Genomic DNA, 19,396 nt, shown 5'->3' with positions numbered 1-19,396 from the left:
CTCACAGGGTAAAAGGAATTTTGTAGATGGGATTCTGTGAAGGATCTGGAGATGGGGAAAGTATCCTGGCTTATCCAGGCGACCTCAATGTCCTCACAAGGGTCCTCATAAGAGGGAGGCAGGAGGATCAGAGTGAGTCACAGTAGAGGTAATGACAGATTCAAGATGTGAAGAAGAGACCATGGGCCTAGGAATTCAAGCAGTCTCTAGAAGCTCAAAAGGCAAGGATACAGATTCTCCTTTGAAAGCTCCAGAAGGAACATGGTCCTGCCAATACCTTAATTTTAGAGTCAGACTTCAAGAACTCTAAGAGAATAAAGTTGTGTTGTTAAACTACTGAGTTTGTGGTGATCTGTTATAGCAAATAGGAAACTAAAAGAAACTTCATTCCTTCTGCTTAAAATTACTGAAGGAGACAGGAGGTGGGAGGACAGGGCAGGGGGTAGGGCCATAAAGGAGACTTGGTCCATGAGCCCTGGACCCCCGAGCCTAGGTCCAGTGGCCTGCTGGAGATGATACTCAGTAGAGCTGACAATTAAATATTCAGAAATTTTGAAAACCTGTCATTAAACCATTGGTAGTTTGAAATTGTCCAGGTGGGAGGATTTATACCTTGAAAAACACATGAGTCCGGCCTTTGCTCCCCTCCCCACAGCAGCATTACCAGCCACCAATGGGTAACCCCAGCCTGGGGAGCTGATGAATTCAGCAGTGCTGTGATGGAGTCAGCCAGATGGCAGGAGGCTGGGTGGCTTCTAGCAGTTGAGGACTTCAGTCCTACACCTGGAAGAACCTGAAGTCAACCAACAATCCATTGAACCTGAAAGCTCCAGAAAGGAACACAGGAGCAGCATCTTGATCTCAGTCTCATGAGTCTCTGAGCAGGAGTCCCAGCTAAGTTGGGCACACACCCTGGACTCAAGGACACCATGAGATTATAAGTGTGTGTTGGTTAAGCTGCTGTTTATGTGACTTATGCAGCTATACAAAATTGACACAAATTCTATAAACAATTTCTTGTCCTTCCAGGTCAACCATCCTTACTCCTTAAAAAAATTTTTTTAATGTTTATTTCAGATAGAGAGACAGAGAGACAGAGACAGAGCATCAGGAGGAGGGGCAAAGGGAGAAGGAGACATAGAATCCAAAGCAGGCTTCAGGTTCTGAGCTGTCAGCACAGATCACAATGCAAGGCTTAAACTTGCAAACTACAAGACCTGAGTCAATGTCGGATGCCTAGCCAACTGAGCCACCCAGATGCCCCTCCCTACTCTTTTATAAAATAGTTCTTACACAGCCCAATGTTCTGTTTCTGCCCCATCTTCATCTCTCTCATCCTGAGTTGTTTCAGATATCAATATTCTTCTAACTATAAGGAGTCCTATAAAAAGGTGGGTCTGACAGGACAGACACAATGATAACCCCAGGAGGTAGGCACAGGGTCCATGTTCTGAAATGAATTTCTGTTGGGAGCAGCTGTGGTGGTTCCTGTGATTGTGGCTAACTCCAGGGTACAGATGAAAATCACAGAGGGTAAGAAAATGCAGGAGCTGTTAGAGAGATTCCCCTCCCCTCTGGGTCCCTCGTGGATATTGTGCCACTGTGAGTTCTCAGCCCACCAATGAAAGGCTTCTGTTAAAACTTCAAGAGAGGTGCCATCACAGCAGCAACAATGGAAAGCCCACTCCCAATCCTCCCCAGGTCCCTAAACATTGCCCACTGACCCCAGCCAGCATGGACACCCCAAGTGCAGTGACCACAGAGTCGCTCAGGAATGCAGACATGCAGCTTCTGAGGCCACCATCCAAATTCATACTTGAGGCTCCCCTCATGCACCTCCTTCCCTCAAAGAGCACCCCACAGCCTCACAAAATTCCAGCTTTCATGGGTTCCAAGTATGAAACCTTCACAGTTCACTTGCATTCCACAGGCAGTTAAGTGACCCATCCCAGATCCTTTTGATGAAGTTTTGGGGTGCTGGGGGTTCATGGGGTAGGCCAGAGCCAATGGCCAAGAAAGAATTCTTGAAGATGTCTTTAGTGCAAAAAGGTGATTTTTTTAAAGCATGGGGACAGGAGCCAGGGGTAGGAAGAGCTGCACTGCGAACATGATAGGTAACTCATTATATACACTCAGGTTGGGAGGGGGTCAGGTAAAGAGTAAGTATCTAAGGAATTTTGGAGGAAAGGTCTCATCTCCAGACCAGGGTCTCATGCACCCACTATTTGTGCAGTCCTCATAAAATAGCAAGGGCAGTCAGCTGGCCTGCACCACAGCTCTCCTGTATTTTTCGTTGGCATGTGGCTGGGCTTCAAAATTTGAACACTTAAAGGACCAGGCATTGCACAGTCTACCCTTTCTCCTCCAGAGTAGAGTCTTTCCATTCTGTGTCTGAATTCTTGTCCTTGAAAAACAGTCTCATGCTGTCGGGGGCCGCCAAGTTTTTTGTCTGCCTCAGGCAAGGATTATCACTCTCCAGAGAGTGCACCAGCAAACGAGATGTGCATCTAGAGGCTGGAGACTGCCATTTCCTGGTCAACATAACTTTGGCGTCTGTCATGCTAGGCAAGACGTGGAGTGGCCAAGCTGCACAAAAGATCCAAACCGTATTTTGGATTATTCAGTGTGAACTCCCCCCTTCCCAGCATTGCTGAGGCAAACCTGGGCGTTTCTTTTGATACTCATTTGACTCTGTTTACCTGGTAACTGACCTTGGTCAGCTGCTTTGTTTTCCCACCTTGAAACTTTTATAAGAGACAGTTTTCTGAATAAAGCTCTCTCTCTTTTGCCTGATCGGAAACCGTGAGTTTTGTCTTTACTCTCTGCGTCTCTCCCTCCTGCCCCCCTGTTTTTCTCTCCCTCCCTCAGGAAAAGAACCCGCGACGATTCTCCGCCCTGCCGGTCGGGGCGGACGAAACAGGTACCACCGAGCTCTGGGGACGAGTGTGCCGGACCCGGCCTCTGGGTTAAGACAATTGGCGCCTCAACGCAGGGCTCAGTGAAGGAAAGCGACCCTGGCCTCCGCTATATGACACTGAGTAGAGTGAGGTAGTGTCCTGGGTGACAGTGTAGGCTTTACACTTGGAAATGTGCCTGTTGTGAGTGCTCAATATAAATTACATACAGTCCTAAGATGGATGTGTTATTACTATCACATTCTATGGATGAGGGAACTGAGACTTAGAAAGTGAAGTCATTTACTAGGGGTCATTTGGTAAGTAAAAACATCAAGGTGAGATTTGAACCCAGGGTCTGATCCCAGGATCCCCACTCTTTTTTTAAAATTATTTTTTTATTGAGACAGAGAGAAACAGAGCGTGAACAGGGGAGGGTCAGAAAGAGAGGGAGACACAGAATCTGAAGCAGGCTCCAGGCTCTGAGATGTCAGCACAGAACCTGATGTGGGGCTCGAACCCACAAACCGCAAGATCGTGACCTGAGCCAAAGTCAGCTGCTCAACTGACTAAGTCACCCAGGCACCCCCCAGAGTCCCCCTTCAAACCTCTCTCCCTCTGAGACCCAGCAGCTCCTGAGGCTGTTCTGTATTCAGTTCGGCAGTGCCTTGCTGTCAGCCAGTTGTTGACCAAACCCCTGAACCTAAGGTGAGGCTGAAAGCTAAGAGACTAAACATAATAGTGACAGCAGTGTTGGCCTTTAGAGGAGGGTTTTAAAGACTGAAAAGATAATGGACAAATGTCCTAGTGGAAGTCCAATGGATGATGTACTTTCATTCAGTGAGAATTTCTTGAGCAAGAAAAAGGAAAGGTAAGAAAGTAGAGAGTGAAGAGGAAACAGCCAGACAATGGCCAGTAGAAATCACTACATCTTTTGACATAATTATCACAAATAACTGCCTCTTCCCTAATCAGATTGCTAGCCTTGCTCCAGAGCTGAACAGCAGGTGGAGCTGAGTCTCTTGAGATGGGTGCAGAAATTGCTTCTCAGCAACTTTGAAGAGCTACAGCTCATAATAATGAAAATTATAGAGCAAAGAAAATGAGGATGGAAGGGTAGGCTTCACTAAGACAATGGGTATAACAACACTTATCCTAGTGGCAAGAGGTTAAATTCTGCCCACTCTCCCCTTTCATTTGGGTTCATTTGGGTTTCAATTGTGTATGACATTCTTTATCCTTAGCAAATATCAAACAAACCCTATACTGGGATTCCCCATCCTCCCCAGTACATTTTCTCTTCTCTCCTCCAATCCTATCTCATCCTTATCCGCTCAGCAAACACTTCTTTTACTGAATAGAACTCAAGGACTCAGTCTGCTCAGTGGCACAGGCAGGAGTCACATTTCCAATAACCATTTAAGATGTTCCACCGTGACCACAACTCAGCATGCTCAGACTCAAACTCATCTTTTTCTAACACACATATGTTGTTTCCTCAGCACCCATTTACAGTAACACCCAGGAGTCATCTTTAAAATTTTTATTCTAAATTTTCCATTAACTGAATCCTATAAATATACTTCTCTGATGATTCTTCTCTCATGGGAACCCTTTCCCTAACACTACCACTGCCTTCCTTCAGACTTCAAGATGTTTATAATATCTTTGAAATAGGCTACTGCACATTTTGCTCCACTGCCCCATCCACTAGTCTATCCCACACTTTGCTGTAAGAAATCTCTGTCAACACCTTAGACAATCATTTCACAATTTTAACCAAAAGTCACTCATCGCTGTCAGTGAATGACTGCCAACATGAACTTCCTGAGTCCAAGACACTATGCATCCCACCCACTTGCCTTTCCCACAGCAACCTCCTACTATCACCCCTGAGACCCTGGTCCAACCACAGAGACCAACTGGCCAGGCCTTTGAAAAGCAAGGAAAGAATTTTCTCAGAGGCAAACCTGTCTACTCCAAGAAATTGCAGTTAACACAATGTGTCAGAACTGGCGAGGAGCACCGATTCAAGTCTATACAATAAGCAGAGTATATCTTGGATATCAAGGGATAGCCACTCTCTGATTGAAAAAAACTACTGCAAAGCACAACAATCAGTGAAATATAGGCAGAAACACAGAAAAAGAGCTGAAATAATATTTGGATTTGGGCTAGGATGTGTGGAATGTTAAAAAAAGGTTTCAGAATCTCATATTACAAACTAGGAATGAGAAAAGAATCAAAACGCTATAAGCAATCCAGGAAGCTCTACTAAAAAGGTGGAGAAGGAGCAAGTTCAAAGGAGTTAAAATTTGGAAGGAAAAAGAGACCATATATATATAAACAGAGCTTTCCTGCTGCTAACAACAATAAGCCTCCTTATCCTTAGAGCTCAGTAGTATTCATCATGGTCTGATTTTACCAGCATGAATTTTGAATGACAGCAAAGGGGAGTGAATAAGCAGTCTATTCTCAAGGGCTTGAGTTGAACTAGGAGCCCTGGAGACACACAACAATCACTACCTGATGATGCAGTGATGAGGTTACAATTGGGGCTACCCCTCCCCCACCTCCTAGCTTCCTCAGAGCTGGGCAGAGGAACCAGAGGGAAAATCCACCTTCTCAAGCACAGAAATACCATCCACCTCACTCAACCACTTGTCAAGTTCAACACAAAGGGGTGAGTTGTATTTGAACAACTGGAAATGGCCTGTCTTACTCCTTTCCTTTCTTGAGAGTGACCTACAGTATCCCAGTCATTGAAGAGGGTTGAGACAATGGCTATTTTTGAATGAAATCTTCCTATCATTTTTGGTAGCAATAACTGGGCTTCACCCCCTTTGAAAGAGATATCCTTAACAATTTTGGAGTTTAACTTAATAATCTGTTTCTCTAGAAAGCCATACTGATTTTAAAACTAACTTAGATGAAAGTTTACTTTTATATTCTTAAAGGAAAACAAAGAAAACTTGCAAGTATTGTCAGGAACTGAAAAGCCATGTTCATACCTAGAAGTCAAGCCATCCATAGAAGACCTAGCTCAGGCCAAAACTTAACAGATGGGGGGAAAATTCTTCCTTAAAATCATATTTTGTGGCTCTCACATTCATCTTTTTAGAGGAATTAGAATTTCCCAACTCATCTCTTCCTCTCCTGACTTCTTCTCTTCCTGTAATCATGGGGAAGAGGAGTCCCATTGTGGCCGGTGGGAGTTCAGCCATGGTAAAGATTGAATTATGTTCCCATCCCCAGTTCTCAAGTGAAGAAATCAGGCTTTGAGGTCACAGTATTCAAAGAAGTGTCCTGAGTCCCTGGACCCACTATTATGTTCTCTTGTTTCATCTCCAGAAGGAAGTAGCCCTGAAGGAGCTCTTTAAAACCTTTGTTATGCCATCAATACTTTTAGCAGTCTGACCAAACTTATGACTTCAGGATAGTACAATTAAATGGATTAAAACACATGGGGTTACAAAAGATAACAAATAAATTGATAAATATATGATTAAATATGGTTTTATCATGGGGGCGGGGGGGCTCCAGGATGCTAAGTTGAGAACTCCTATTGGGATATGGAATGGAGGCAAGAGTAAGTGAACAAAAAGCAGAATAAGGATGGAGAGACCAAGAAATGTCACCAACTGACTCCAAAGACAAGAGGACAGCCCTTAAATGAGAATTGGTCTACAGCCAGAACCACTCTGGGAAAGTTTTGATAAGAGCAAGGATGGGCAGGAGATGTGAGTGGGAAGGCTTAGCTGTTCCTCTCCTACCCTGCAGTATGGTCTCCCACATACCACCTGTTGATATTTCTTTACAGGGCCCAGAAAATCAAGAAAGAATGTCAAGTGATGATAAAAATAAATCTAGTGAACCCAAGAATGAGCCCAAGAACTGTGATCCCAGGTGTGAACAAAAATGTGAGGCCAAGTGTCAGCCCAGCTGTCTAAAGAAGCTGCTGCAACGGTGCTCTGACAAGTGCCCACGGGAGAAGTGCCCACCACCAAAGTGCCCACCATGCCCTTCGCTGTGCCCCCCACCATGCCCTGCTCCGTGCCCAGCTTCCTACCCTCCCAATCCCTGTGTCAAGGCCTGTCCTCCTAAATGCCCACCACCCTGCCCACCCCCAGAGTGAAGCACTCAACCCACTACCTCCAACATCTCCACCATGTTCACCATCTTGGTGCTGAAGGCTGAAGCCATGAACTGACAAGTAAACATGTTCCTCTGCTGTGCAAGGCTTTCTTCTCTTGGACTTTTGATTTTTTCTTTTTGTCCGCAAGTTTTTGTTTGTTTGTTGATTTCTAGCACTAAAGCACCAAGAGTGGCTAGAACCCTCATTCTACAATCAACTTTTGAAAACGGCCTCCCTTCAGCTGCATTGAGGGTTATGGCATCTTCTGAGGGGCGCATCCAGAGAATGCAGCCTGAGAGAGTGTAAATATGGCTGTTACAGTGGTTCACCGCAGGAGCTCAAGTAGTCATGACAGAGGAAGAGGGTGGGTGTGAAGGGGAAATAGGAGCGGGACGTTGACAAAAGGTCCAGAAAGGCTTAGGAAAAGTTCTACCTTCAGCTATTGATCCCACTGCATAATGTTTGGGCAGAATACTCTGAAAACAGGCTGTGTGGGCTTAAACTCTATCTCTGCTCTGATCTTTGGTTTCCTTCTCTCTGTAAAAAGAGAGCTGACGTTAGCAGTCAGCTTACAAGGTTGTCATGAGGCTTAGGGGGTGAACATGTGCCAGGCACCTGATGTACTGGAACATAGCCAGCCCCCTCAGATGGGAGCACACAGCACCTTCCTGGGCCTCACATGTCACACCTGAACGTAATTGCCCTGTGCCTTTCTTCCTTATTGGGCTGTAAGTCTCCTGAGGCAATAGTTATGTTCTAAATTATACCTGTAAGCACAGATGGATACTCTTTAAAAATTAAAACAACAACAACAACAACTGGAGTTGTGGACTTTTGTAACATGTCTCCATGGAGAGAATTCCGGTGAAAAGATGTTCTGTTTGGGCAACCTCCTCTAAATCTATAAAATTTCAAAAGGAAAGCTTCAGCACACATGAAAAAGGATAAATCTGGAAGGACCTCTATTAGGAATGAACAGGAAAAGTATTCACAGTTATAAAAAGTGGGATTATTTACAAGTGGCTAGGGAAAGTGCACATCAACCTTGTTTAATTCACAAAAGGGAATAAATTGGTTTACATTGCAGGGAAGGGTATTAGGGTGGGAAGGGGGCATAGAATTAGAACTATAGGACACTATAGAACTATACACTACAGGAACTGTAGAACTTCTGGACACTGGGAGACTCTGGAAGCCTAGTTAAGGGCATTAGGGGGCCTGTGGTCAACTGTTGATAACAGATGGATAACTCTTGAACCTCAGTAGAAATCACAAAGAAGGGAAGAAGTGTGGAAAAGGTGGAGAAGGGAGAGAGACAGAGGAAATAGCACTTACTATAAGGTGACAGCCTCTTCCATCTATTTAATGGTTACTTTTAAATAATAAATCTGAGAAGCTCAGTGCTAAAGAGTGTGCCACTGTTGGTGAAAGCATAAATAGACAAAACTCCTTTTAAAAAGGAATTTGAGGAATATAGAAATATATATCAAAAGCATAGAATCCTTGGACCCAATTGTTATTCCATGTCTTGGAAAGAAAAATAATTCCAAAAAGGGGGGGGGGGGGAAGCCATGTAAAGCAGATTATCACAGTGTAATTTAGAAACACTTTAAATATCTAACAGCAGTTTGATTAAATATATTTAGATCTATTTACTTGATGAAACATTATGCAATTATTAAAATGTACTAAAGGGGAAAAAAGCAAGGCCCCAACTGGAGATATATCATAAAAGCAATGATATTTAACCAAAATGTCCTATGAATAATAATAATAATAGAAGGAAATTTGTCAACATTCTAGTTATTTTAGGACAATGGAGTTATGGTAACCTGTGGTGTATTTTTATTTTCACTAGCCTTGGTATTTTCATTAGTAAGCTTTTATTTCTCATGTAGTGGGAAAAAATTATATAATCAGGAATACTTCAGAAACCACCCAAAGCTTATTTGCTTAATGAGCAGAAACAAAAACAAAAACAAAAAAAGGAAAAGAATGAAGAGTATCTTCTTACACCTGAGTGCACAACATGCAGAGGGCACCCCACTTTGTGTGCCTTCCTCTCATGGGTATGGTCCCTGTCTCAGGTCTCCTGTGGCTCTATGGCAGGATGGGTTAGGGGCTGGTGCTCTCCTGGGTTGCTCTGAGGACTCTGGGCACAGACTGGGTGGAGACCATCTCTAAAAACATGAAACCATCCATTTGCCAATTTAATTCCCTTTTCTCTCATGTAAATGAAACCAAAGATACACATCTCCTAATGGCTACTTTCCAACAAAAACTGGATCAAAGGCAATGCCAGGAAAGATGGCTAGAACATGATGAGTGTACTACCTCCCTGCAGAATGCCATAATTACTGCCAGCCCCAGCGGCAGTCACCAGGGCCCTGCCCCAAATGGCAGAGGGTTGTATAAATAAGTAAGCGACACATGAAGAGTGGCATCATGAGAATCTGTGCAGTGCCAGGCTTGACGGCTCACAGATAATGTGATAGGGTGGGCCCAAGCCCTCTCCTTTCATGGAGAAGCAATGAGAGAAGACCATAGCACAGACCCCCTTGCATCGTGATGTCTCAAGAAACCATACAGCTGGCCTTGCTAAAGGACTGGTAAGTCCTCCCAGACCAAGCCGGCTGGGGGCAGCACTGTGAGCCTGTGCTATATGAAAGGCCTGGCACCCAGTCACAGGGATGTCTTGCTTTGAAACTCTGAGGCTGGAAGGCAGCTCCCTTTCATGAGTCCCTCACATGCAAATGTCAGCTGTAGAGATGGCAATGAGGAACCAGTTACTGAACCCGTCATATTTGCCCCTCTTGCTTCCAAATGACCAAATACTCCAGCCAGAGACATAAGCACCTCTTGGGAGGCCTTATTGACAATGACAAGTCACAACCACTTCTGTGCCACAGCTGTTAATGCTCAGCAAAGAAACAGATTGGTAAATATAGTAAGTCAATTGCCAAACACATAAAGATGCTAAAATTCAAACTGATCATAAAATGCAAAGCAGGGTATTTTCAGCTGTACCTGGTGCATGAGACCTCATCTGCAGAGCTCCATGCTCTCTCCCGGGCTGGAAAGAAATGCTGCTCAGACTGAGGGTTTGTACTTTTTCCAAGAAAAACACCCCCATTGTTTTCACCTATACCAACCAGAACCTAACTGGCTTGTGAGGTTCCAAGTTCACCTTCTAGTCTTGCCTCCAGCAAAAGCAGCCAAGGTACAGTGGCTAAAACCCAAATCTAAGCAAGTCATTTCCTTGCTTAAAATCCTTAAGATGCTTCTTTTTGCCTAAAGAACAGCTCGAATGACTTTGACCAGTCTTGTGAAATTTTTCTGGCACTGGCCCTCACCTCCTTGTCTGACTTTCCCTTGTCACTTCTCTCTCCTAGAGCTGTGCAGCCCAGCAACAGGTAACCACCTGCACTTCCTGGCACAGCAGAGAGTTCATGGCTTGCATGACTTGACACTTGTCTGTCCTTTATTATTCTCCTTCCATAGAGTCCTCGTCTGGATGGTCCTCTTGGGCTGGTCTTCATCTCCATCAGAACCCAACTCAGAGGTTACCCACTCCAGCTTCCTCCACTGCCCCCAGCAGTCTGGTTAATGCCCCTTTCTGTAGTCTCAGAGCATCCACACCTTTCTCCTGTAACACTTACCCTGACATATTCTGTCCATCTGGCTGTAAGTTCTTTGAGAACGGACACTGCCCAGCACACAATAAGGACATTCAGTAATGATAGATGAGTGCTGTTCAGCAGCTTTGGATGCACTTTCCCAAAGAAAAGTAGATTGTTCTGGGGGTGAGGCCCTGAATACTGTTTTGCTTACACTCCTCATATGTGTCATGCCCAGAATTCAGAGATGGGAGAGGGGGACAGGACTGAATATGAGTGGCCTGGAGCTGAGAAAAAGGCATCCTTGGTGTTGATCATTTTCCCCTTAGGTGACAAGATGCAAATCCCACCAGTCCTTCCCCCAAGCTCACCTGGGAAGGGCAACCTGCCTCTGAGCAGATTTCTCAGCTTGGAAGGTGAGATTCCAGGTGAACTCTACACTCTCAACTATGTGGCCCAGGCAATTTGTGTCACCTCAGTGGGAGAAGGGGTCTCAGTTTCTTCTCATGAACAATGAGAAGAGTCTCACTGAGGTATGGAGAGGAGTGACCTTTGAGATGCTATATGCAAAGGCCCTGGCATGGGACACTGAGCTTAGAAAGCCAGGACACCAAAGCACTCAAGAACCTGGTGAGTGCTTAGAGTCCTCACCACCCATCTGCTATGGCACACGTCTCCTGTGTGGCACAGCAGGCTTGAGGGAGAAAGAGGGAGTTAAAGAAAATGAAGGCAAATATCTTTGAAGGCAAGCAGATTTATAGGGCCATTCCCTCCACCCTATTCCCAAACAGTGCCCCAGAGCTCACAAATCACAGTACAAGCCAGATGTGGACTTTTGCATCACTGAGTATAATACTTGCTAGATGTGGCATGGAATGTGCCCAGTGCCTCAGTGTCTGGATGAGGAAACCCAGCTCCAGGGAGGGAACATTTTAACCAAGTTCACACTGAGTTGGTTTCTAAAAGAGTCTAGGATTTTCTAACCCCAACTTAGGCCACAATGAGCCAGGAACCCAGACTTAAAGGGGGGAAGGGCTGAAGGCCAATATAAACCTAAACAATTTGGGTTTACACTTCTCCCCATTTCCTGTGTCAGTAATCTTTAACCTGAGGGCCATGAATCCCCTGAAGGTGAAGATGTGCACATATATATTTCTTTATCACCTCAGAACTGTTTAGAACCACTGAATGGTCTGTGTCTTTGTTGCCTCCTTGAAGTTTATAAAGAATCACCAATATGGTGGTGTCCTAAATGTTTTTACATGGGCCATTGCCAGGTCCTGACTTGAGCTCACCATATGGTCTTGAACTAGGCCCTTAACATCTCTGTACCTCAGTTGTCTCATGTGGAAAAAAAATGCAGTAAATAAATAATTTGGTGCCTCCTATTCAAAGCACGTGTTGGGCTGAAACAAAGAGGAGGAATCAGGTATACTGTCATGTCGCCTCTGGGCACAGTGGCCTGTAACCCACAACGCCTCCCATGACCTTTGATTCAGACTGCCCCTGCAAGGCGACACTGGAGGCAGGGAAGTGAGGGGGTGGTAGACTCTGTTCCAGGAGCCTACAGGCTCTCCAGAGACACCTGCTCCCAGGAAATGGGGTGAGCCACATTCTGCACTCTTCAGCTTTATCAGAGCCACTGCCCTGTAATATGCAGACTGGCTAGTCAAGTGAATCAGAAGAGTCTGGGAACTTTTATGATCTGAACAAAGGAGATAGTTATTTGATGGGAATGGGGGGAGGAAGCATGCTCTGCACACACCTGACTCTCTTCTGCTGATCCTGTGTAATTACGCTCTGGCTCCCAATAATGACAGCTGCAGAAATTTAAAATCTTAAATCTCAGATGGCATTCAATCAGATTAACCCCAGTCTTACCGGAGGGCTGGAGATGGTTATCAGAACCATTTAGGCACCTAATCTTAAGTTGTACAGTGGGACAATCAATCTCCCCAGAGCTGTCTAGGCCACAACCCCAGATACTGAACCACTAAGCTTGTTTATTGAGGACCCCAAATACTCCCACTGTGCACCTACGTAACGATAGGCTACCTAGGATCATTCAGCCACGTGGCTAGGTCATTGCTACCCACAGAAGACTAGGTAGATTATAAATCATAACCTAATCAGGGAGGAAGAGACCCCCTCCCCCTCTTCCTACATACATGCATCCACATGCTTACAAAGTCATATAGATGCCTGGGCTAATCATATGACCACATTTATGGTATTACAGAATATCAAAGTTGCATTAGACCTGGCTTGACTCCTAGCTACCCTTACTATTTTAAAGATGATGAACCTGAAGCCAGTAAGGGTCAGGGGCTTGCCTGAGGTCACACCCTTTGTTAGGGAGAGAGCCAGGTCTCTGGGCCTCTGTGTAGTACACTCTCTACTGCATCCCAGTGATGAGAAAAGCATAAGAAAAGAGAGTGCTGGAGGGGCAGAGTAGATGAGATAGGAGAAGAAGTGAGGGAACTGGGAATATGCTTCATAAAGGATTTAAGTCCTGAACAGATTCAGATGACACTAACATTCTATAAGTAGCTTGAGGGCCGTAAGTGTTGGTGCATATGTTCTTGAGTTTATTCCTCACAAGGAATCTGTGAAATACTGTTATCCTTTCTCAGAAAGATATTAAGGCTCTGAGGAGCTAAGTAGTTCATCCAGTACTATACATACTCTTTGTAATTAAGTCAACTCCAGGTCAGTGGGGGTCTTGAGCCCAGTTTTTTTTTCCATGAATCACCAAAAGCTAGTCTTTGAGGAGTTGACATGACCAATGAGTAGATACTTAAATGAGGCAGAGCTAAGTGGGATTTTACTTCTTCATTTGAGACTTCACAAGAGCTTCAGAAATTGGAAAGGTATATTAATGTTCTATTGCTGCTGTCACAAGTTGCCATAACTTTAGCTTTAGTGGCTTAAAATGACATAAGTATATATTATCTTAGAGTTCTGGAAGTCAGAAGTCTGACACAGGTCTCTCTGGGCTAAAACCAAAATGCCAACAAAACTCTCTTTCTGTAGGCTCTAGGGCAGAATCTGTTTGCTTGCCTTTCCCAGCTTCTAGAGGTGGTCCACATTCCTGGTGCATGGTCTCCATCTTCAAAACCAACAAGGGCCAATCTTTCTCACATCACATCACTGTGAAACTGACTCTTCTGCCCCCTTTTACACATTGAAGGACCTTTGTGATTACATTGAACCCATTTCAATGTCATCAGCTCACTGTGAGGCAGAGACAGAGTCTTTTGAAAGAAGTTGAACTCTGGCCTCTTCCTAACTGCATTACCTCCTCCAAAAGAACATGGCCTACTTTCTTCATTGTTCTACACATCCTTATTTGGTCTCTTCATGAGTCTCAGCCAAAGACATAAAAATGCATGTAGCACAAGCAAGGTCATCTTGTGCATCCTATTGTAGAAAACTTCTGGAAATCTCAAAGAAGCCAGCTCTCCCCCTACCTTCGACTCACCACTTTCTTAAGTCAGCCCCAGGCTCTCCTCTCAGCTGAGTTCTAGCAGCACTCCTTCTTCCAGGCACCTGCAATACCTTTGCTTACCCTCCTTGCCTGCTAATTCCTACTATCTAGCAAAACACAGCACAAACAACTGCCCCAGGAGTCTTCCAGGACCTTCCAGCTATCCAAGACTGATGAAAGGGCCTTCTTCTTGCGCATGGGGGGGGGGGTAATTTCTGCCAATCTTTTCCATGAGACTGTGGACACCTTGAAAAAAGAGCCATGAATGACTGAAAAGATGAATAAATAAACCCAGTATGGAGAACTTCTTGTCTCCTAGGACTCCAGAGAGTCATTTTGTTTCTTAGACAACATGTCATGCAAAAGATGGAGGAGATGAAGAGGGAAATGAGAAATGGAAAGAGGAGATTAAAAAAAAGAGAGAAGGAAAAGGAGGAGACCACCCCCCCATCCTATACTTGATAATTCAGTCCCCAGATTCTCCAGATGACCTTGTCCCTTCAGATATAGCCATTGATCTTCCAAATCTATCTCCTCATCCTCCACAGCTTCACTCCCACCCCAGCCCCCAGAAGATCATGTGCCAACAACATCAGCATGACCTCCCACGGCCGACCTCTGACCCCTCCCACCCCAGGGAATCTGTATCTTACAGGACACTGAGGGGACCCATAGTGATGCTCTATCAATCCTCTGTGCACCAGTCCTAAAGGCCAAAGTGTCACCTGATCTCTCCCAGCTTACCTTTTAAAAACTATTTTTGGGACCAAGCATGCAAAAATTGTGTAATCCTTTAAAGGAACCTCTGATTTTAGCCAAATACTTTTTCCTAAGAAATTACCTAAACATACTTCAAGTGAGAGGGTCCCATCATCTTTTAAGTCCCTGGGTTTGACCAACTTTAGCAAATAAGCCACCACTTTGTTCTTCGGGCCTTCTTTCATTAAAAAAATTTATTTTCATCCTCCAGCACATGAGGTCCTCCTCTACTCCAACTGTCTCCTATACTTAGCTTCTTTATTCCTTAATTAAGGCATTCACTGCATTAATAGTCATTGGTCTTCCATTTCCTAGCCCCTACCCTCTAGAAACCTACAACCAAGGTAGCAATAAGATCTTATATACAAAGAACTAGAATTCCTAATAACTATAGTAGATATCATATAAATAGCACCAACAATAGACAATATGGAAGTTCAGAAGGAGGTGAATTCGTTTCTGGTTTGGAATAATTAGTAAAGGCTCTTGGAAGGTGGTGGACCTGAGTTAAGCCTTGCAGTATGCTTACAGTTTCACAAGTCACGGAGACAAAGGGCACCCAAGACAGAAGTGGAAGCCCACACAGAGGCTTGGATGTGGAGAAAACTGGGTGTGTTTGCTTTGAAACTTTTCCTTTCGTCCCCTGGCTTTTATTGACCTGAGTTCTGAAAAGCTTTTCCAGAAGGCAAGGAGGCAGACCAACCTTGTTATGTCCTGTTTTCTTGCTCACTGTGACAACTCTGTAACTCCACTTTTAGAAATGACATAAATAAAAGTTAAGAAGATGAAGATTACCTGCCCTTTCCTTCTTCTCTTCTCCTCCACCCTACGAGTAACAAATGACTCCAATTTCTTTCAAGACCTCTGCGAGGGAAAAATCACTCTCTTCAGGAGGCTGTAAGAACTTCGTGTGCTTGGAACCACAGGACAAGCCATCTTCTTTGGATCAGGAAGTGTGACTTTCCAGGCCCAATGAAGAAGTATGCAGTGGAAATGCCTGAAACAGGCCACACATGCCCTTGACACAGACAGACCCCAGGACTTAGGCATAAATCTTCCCATTGATGCAGGCAAGATGAGTAAGGTGGATCTTATCTCTTACCACATCCTGAACCAGTTTGGACATACAAGGAACACAACCCCAGTTTAACAGACTGAGATAACGTTTTATGAACATTCTTTTGCTGCTACCTTTAATGAGAGAGATCTAAGAGGAGCCCCTCCCTGCTGAGGTCTGGTGAGGACCCAGCGCAAATTGAGGCTGATTAACAGGCATCCCAAGCAGTGACTCAAACCATGGGCAACTTCAGAGGAAGCTCGTTATGGTGACTCCACAATTAGAACATTGTCCCACGTGGCCAGTCAGTCCTGTAGGACCTGGAGGAGCAGGCACTATATAAAAGTCCCTACCTTGCTGGGCCTGGCAATCCATGTTCTTTGTGGAGTCTTGCTGAAGACAGGTAAGTGGAGACATCTGTGTCCTCTCTCCCTCTCGCTTTCTTCTCTGCCTGCAGGAGGCTATTCTCTTCCTCCACTGGACTATGTACTTTCCACTGATTCTTAGTGGTTTGCCACTTCCTGAGCCTCTCACTCCAACCTGTGTATTCTGTCTAGTTTCTTGCAGCTGATTTTTAAAAAGGTTTGTCAAATAGAGAAGGGAACACCTGTAAAAGAACTATGGTGTCAGGTAGGATTGGGCTATGGTTACCCAGACAAGAGCTATAAGAATATTCCCATTTAGGAGATGGGTGTCAGAGGGAGCTGAAGTAAGGATAGAAAAGAGAAAAGGATAAATAAAACAGCAAACAAATAAGTTATTCACTCTCCATTTTCTTCTACCAACCCTTAATCTCCCAGTTCCCAACCTGGTACTATTAATGCAATTAATTTCAAACCTTGTGTTTGTTTTAGGTTCTGCTATCTACTCTAAGATGTCCTTTAATGAACAACAGTGCAAGCAGCCATGTGTGCCTCCTCCATGTCTTCAAAAGACCCAAGAGCAGTGCCAAGGAAATGCTGAGGATGTGTGCCTCCCACCATGCCAGGACCCCTGCCAGGAGAAGTGCCCAGTGCAAGTTCAGGAGGTGTGTCTTCCTCAGTGCCAGGAGTTAAACCAAAAAAGTTGCCCACAGCAAAGCCAAGACCAATGCCCACCTCAGTGTGTGGAGCCATGCCAGGAGCTACCTCAGACAAAATGTGTGGAAGTTTGTCCACAGAAAGTCCAGGAGAAGTGCTTACCTCCCAGCAAGGGAAAGTAGCTTCTCATAATGCCATGTGGGGTCAAGATGGCCAACAGATAAAAACCCAACCCAATCCAAGCTATTGTAGCCTTCACCTGTACGTGCCTCTCTGTGTACCCTCTTCTTGCCTCTTGGCTTCCTCAGTATTCTAGGACTGGGTATGTTTTCTCTGAAGACATTTCTCTCTGTATTTCATCAATCTCTGTGAATTAAGTATTGTTCTCAGCAGTCTAAGAGAAGATTGCCACTGTAGGAATAGTGCAGTTGTAAGGGGAGACCACAGAAGCCTAGTTCAGCTTCCTTGAGGCACAAAACCACCCAACCTTGAGTGTGTAACAGACAAGGATGCTTTCATTCATAATTCAGAGTATCTGCCTCTCACTCAAGCCTCAAAGCAAGCTGAATTTTGATGGACCTTACACGATCACCACCACTACCACCATGAATACAAAGAAGATTACAGAAATAAAAAATTGGATCATTTAGTCTCTAAAAAAGAACAGCAAATGATTGGACATTGAAATGTTAGTTGTGCTTTTAAAAATGAAAAACACGTATACATAAACGGTTGAATCTTAACAGCCAATAAGGACTGATGAGATGGGATGTCTGGGATCCTGGTTGATCTTTGTGCTTGATGTCTGATCTGCTTTGGGCCCTGTAATTTCATGTACATTCTTTAGAAATGTGATTTGTGTCTGTGTGGTGCAGGCTTTCTTCTTCCTGGTGAAGGTAAAATACAGAATAAAGTTGATCCCAAGGCTGATGTCTGACTTAATGTGTGCTCTTTCCTTGGTACCACCCAATCATAGGCCATCCTTGTGATGATTATGTTCCCCCTTTTATGGGCAATCTGGAGTAGGAATGAAAGAGACCTCACAGGAGCATAGAACAACAATGTTGACAGAGGCTTCCTTACAGAGGATCACCTGGACTTCTCCACCCCTACTCACAACACATCATGGACTCACCTATGCACACAGTTCACACCTAGGAGAATCCAGCAGGGCCTAGGACCTGCCCTAAGAATTTTATAGCCAGAATTCTTGCCACTAGGAGTTCTTTCCTCTCTGATACTTGCTTTTGGGAAAAAGGGCTCAAATGGGGAAGAGGAGAGTTGTATAGAAGAAGGGGTCCCCAGTGAATCCATGACACCTTATAAACATAGCATCCTTGTCAAAAAGAAGAATTAAGCATGTCTCTGAGATAAATAGAGTTGAGGACTGAAATTATCTGCCATGCCATCCCAGATTTAAGGAGAGCCATGTCAGCCCAGGTCACCTCCCTGCATCATGTTGCCAACTTCCTCATGCTGAAATGGTCCAGCAGGAGAGAGACTTATAAGAAAGAACAGAGCTGCTTCCTCAGTGGTGCCCCAAGGTCTGACTTGGACCCTTATGTCAAGGGCCAACCTCTTGAGAGCTGAAGGAACCCCTTACTCACCTTCCCAGGCCCCCTTCTGAACCAGCCCATATGGGTGTGTCCAGTGGAGAGCTGCTTGGCTGTCATGCAGCACTGGAGTCACCCCAGTCTCTTAATCTTAGAGATTTTCTAAGCAAGAGATGAGGGGGCAAGAGGCAACTTGGGGGAAGATTTCAAACAGCAACACAAAACCCTAAGAACTGTCTGAGTCTGCAGATGACAAACATGGGCCCTGATCCCTGTGCACATTCTCTGAGGGAATCCTGTGCTGGGAGACATTTCTGAAGTGAGGCAGGTTTGCAAGGCCTCCCATTTTCAGATGACGACCTGCATCTACACCTACTCAACCCCCACTCAATGTCTGCTTGAGCACCAACCCCCAAGGCATCTGAGTGACTGATATCAGGAGTGACTTGTCTTCTTATGCTAAAAATATTTGAATTGTGCCTTGTGAAAAAACTTGTTATAGGAGTTTCTTCTTTTGTGATTATAGGAGCAAATGTTACATTTCTTGAGAAAACCTGTTTTTCTTCCCCTCAAAAACAGGCTATTGACCCCTGCTCACAACGACCTAACTCGTGCCTTTTGCTATGCTTAAAACTTTGCCTTATATTTGAATGCTAAAGATCCCTTCCTTTCCCATATGATAAACATCTATTCACCTACTTCAATCTCTATTGGTAAAGATTATGCAGGAGTCTTCCACCAATCTATGTTCTAGGACATTTTTACATACCAAAGAATTTGTTATCAGTAATTATTGTCTAAGGCAATCGCCACTTTTGTTTTATACCCAATACATTTTTCCCGTAAATAAAGCTGACTCTCTGGTCAGGGTACAG

At 44.5% G+C, this 19,396-nt stretch overlaps 2 protein-coding genes across 4 annotated transcripts; both read left to right on the top strand.

Moving 5' to 3' along the window:
* The first annotated feature begins 5,457 nt into the window (after positions 1 to 5,457).
* LOC115299175 (late cornified envelope-like proline-rich protein 1) lies at positions 5,458 to 7,132 on the top strand. The gene is made up of 2 exons (XM_029948520.1): positions 5,458 to 5,577; positions 6,715 to 7,132. Exon 2 carries the CDS (start codon positions 6,736 to 6,738, stop codon positions 7,027 to 7,029), a length of 294 nt encoding a protein of 97 aa, XP_029804380.1. The 5' UTR covers positions 5,458 to 5,577; positions 6,715 to 6,735; the 3' UTR covers positions 7,030 to 7,132.
* A 100-nt stretch (positions 7,133 to 7,232) lies between these two features.
* LOC115299174 (proline-rich protein 9-like) lies at positions 7,233 to 17,898 on the top strand. Of its 3 annotated transcripts, none has more exons than XM_029948517.1 (2): positions 7,233 to 7,393; positions 16,804 to 17,898. In XM_029948517.1, exons 1-2 carry the CDS (start codon positions 7,378 to 7,380, stop codon positions 17,148 to 17,150), a joined length of 363 nt encoding a protein of 120 aa, XP_029804377.1. In that variant the 5' UTR covers positions 7,233 to 7,377; the 3' UTR covers positions 17,151 to 17,898. The 3 variants fall into 3 exon arrangements, with proteins under 3 accessions (XP_029804377.1, XP_029804379.1, XP_029804378.1); XM_029948519.1 differs by lacking the exon at positions 7,233 to 7,393 and adding an exon at positions 8,346 to 8,370; XM_029948518.1 differs by lacking the exon at positions 7,233 to 7,393 and adding an exon at positions 16,304 to 16,352.
* Positions 17,899 to 19,396: the final 1,498 nt, after the last annotated feature.

This window comes from Suricata suricatta, chromosome 8 (genome assembly GCF_006229205.1).
Source record: "Suricata suricatta isolate VVHF042 chromosome 8, meerkat_22Aug2017_6uvM2_HiC, whole genome shotgun sequence".
In the NCBI taxonomy this organism is placed as follows: domain Eukaryota; kingdom Metazoa; phylum Chordata; class Mammalia; order Carnivora; family Herpestidae; genus Suricata; species Suricata suricatta.
This window is presented reverse-complemented; position numbering and strand designations above follow the sequence as displayed.